This window comes from Limulus polyphemus, unplaced genomic scaffold (genome assembly GCF_000517525.1).
Source record: "Limulus polyphemus unplaced genomic scaffold, Limulus_polyphemus-2.1.2 Scaffold4219, whole genome shotgun sequence".
Taxonomy (NCBI): Eukaryota; Metazoa; Arthropoda; class Merostomata; order Xiphosura; family Limulidae; genus Limulus; species Limulus polyphemus.
The window spans coordinates 46,332-48,264 of NW_013669829.1; the positions used below are offsets into that span (position 1 = coordinate 46,332).

The 1,933-nt window shown below is 35.1% G+C and overlaps 1 protein-coding gene across 3 annotated transcripts in view; it reads right to left on the minus strand.

Annotated features, from left to right (window-relative positions):
• LOC106470793 (serpin B3-like) overlaps positions 1-1,933 on the minus strand; it is a 34,562-nt gene that overhangs the window by 29,607 nt on the left and 3,022 nt on the right. Inside the window, exon 3 of one of the 3 annotated variants that reach the window (XM_022399434.1) lies at positions 776-1,917. The exons of 1 other annotated variant lie outside the window; for it this stretch is intronic. In XM_022399434.1, coding sequence (XP_022255142.1) covers positions 988-1,917 — 930 coding nt within the window. In that variant the 3' untranslated portion in view covers positions 776-987. Of the gene's footprint in view, positions 1-775; positions 1,928-1,933 lie in introns of those variants that run through there. One more of the 3 variants, XM_022399435.1, reaches the window with a different exon arrangement.

Genomic DNA, 1,933 nt, shown 5'->3' on the forward strand with positions numbered 1-1,933 from the left:
CATAAGTCGAGTTTTGATACGTATGTGATACAGTCATACTTGTGTATAGTGCAACAAATCATTCAGTATTGTTCCCCGGTGGTTCAGCGGTAAGTAAGTGGGTTTATAGCACCATAAGTCGAGTTTTGATACGTATGTGATACAGTCATACTTGTGTATAGTGCAACAAATCATTCAGTATTGTTCGCCAGTGGTTCAGCGATAAGTAAGTGGGTTTATAGCACCATAAATCGAGTTTTGATACGTATGTGATACAGTCATACTTGTGTATAATGCAACAAATCATTCAGTATTGTTCCCCGGTGGTTCAGCGATAAGTAAGTGGGTTTATAGCACTAGAAATCGAGTTTTGATACCCGTGATGGGCAAAACACACTTAGTTTATTGTTTAGCTTTGTGCCTTACAACAAACAAACCATTCTATATTGCGGGATAATATTGCTCTAAATTTGTGAGGTGCAGGGAGCGAAATAAAGTTACACTTAATATGAACATCATGCTGAGATATTTGTTGATTTCAGTTAATGAACTATATGGTTCTTAAGTAAACAACTGCATATAAAGAACGTATTGAATATAAATAGAAGTGAATATCATAGCGATGTACTTATTACGATTAGTGAACATTGCATTCAAATGTATTTCATAATTACCATAAACAGTGAAATGGAAACATCAAGAGCTAGTTTTTTTTTTTTGGATAAACCACAGCAGGTATACATGTAGAATTTTAACGCGTCTATAATAATAACGCTCACAGTACATAAAAAGATAATTAAGATAAAGAACATTTTAATAAATCCACATACATCAGTAAGAAATGGAAAGTTACACGTACTGAAACAGCATATCTAACCAACTACGATTATATTAATTATTACTGATTAATGAAAAGCACTAAATTAAAGCTGTATCCTCATATTTAGCATTTTATTAGCTTGATTTATCAATTATCATTACACTAATTCTCAATTTATAGCATGAGTTTTAAAACTCGTTGACGCGTCCCAAGAAGAGTATCATGCCAGATCTGCTGTCTCTGATGATAAAAAGGAATGGATGATTAACATTAAAGCTCCCACTTCCATAACTAACAACCGCCGTCACGGCAGCAGCCTCGCTTCCTTCTTCGTTCACCTCAATAACTGCTTTATGTATAATTTTAGAAACAAACAGGTCATTCTTACTGCTGATACCCGACAAATCTGACTGTCCTGATTTAAACAATTTGGTCAATCCAAGTGACTGCAAGAAAGGAGACAATTCTTTTTCGTATGTTAAATCAAACTTGGGTAAAGCAATACTAACATTGGTTTCTCTCATTTGTCCAATTATCTCTGTCAGTTTGTCAGGGTTCAGTTGACTTTCTACATTAGAAAGGTCGTTTCTCTGGTCAGGAAGAATGACAAACATACTAATATCCTTTCCTTTATAAGGCAGCTCAATCATTTGTGCTTTAAGATCCGCTACTTCTGTAAAATTGAACTTGTGTGTTAAGTGCATAAACAAAATATCCTTCTCATCCGTGCCTTTATTATAGAAAGTTCCACTTAGTGTATTGCTTGAATTAAACTTGTAAAGCCAGGTACCCTTGAAGTAAACTGCGTTCAGTAAAACAAATATCGTACCAGAGCTCAAAGGTTCTTCGAAAAGTTTAGCGATTTTATGCTGCGTTTTTTGATCCACCCATTCGTTAATTTCCTGGGTAGCTTTCTCACTTTCCTTTACAAAATCGGCTTCTCTTATTTCTGCTTTGTATTTCTCCTGTAACTGTGTTTTGTAAGAGTCCAGTACAGAATAATCAATATGATTAACCATTGAATTAGCTGCAATCAGTTTGTACTGATCTTGAGACCTTTCTATTTGGTTAAGAGTGCTCTGAAAAGCTTGGTGAACTTCTTCATTGAGCAGCTGTTCCTCCCGATACCCAAGT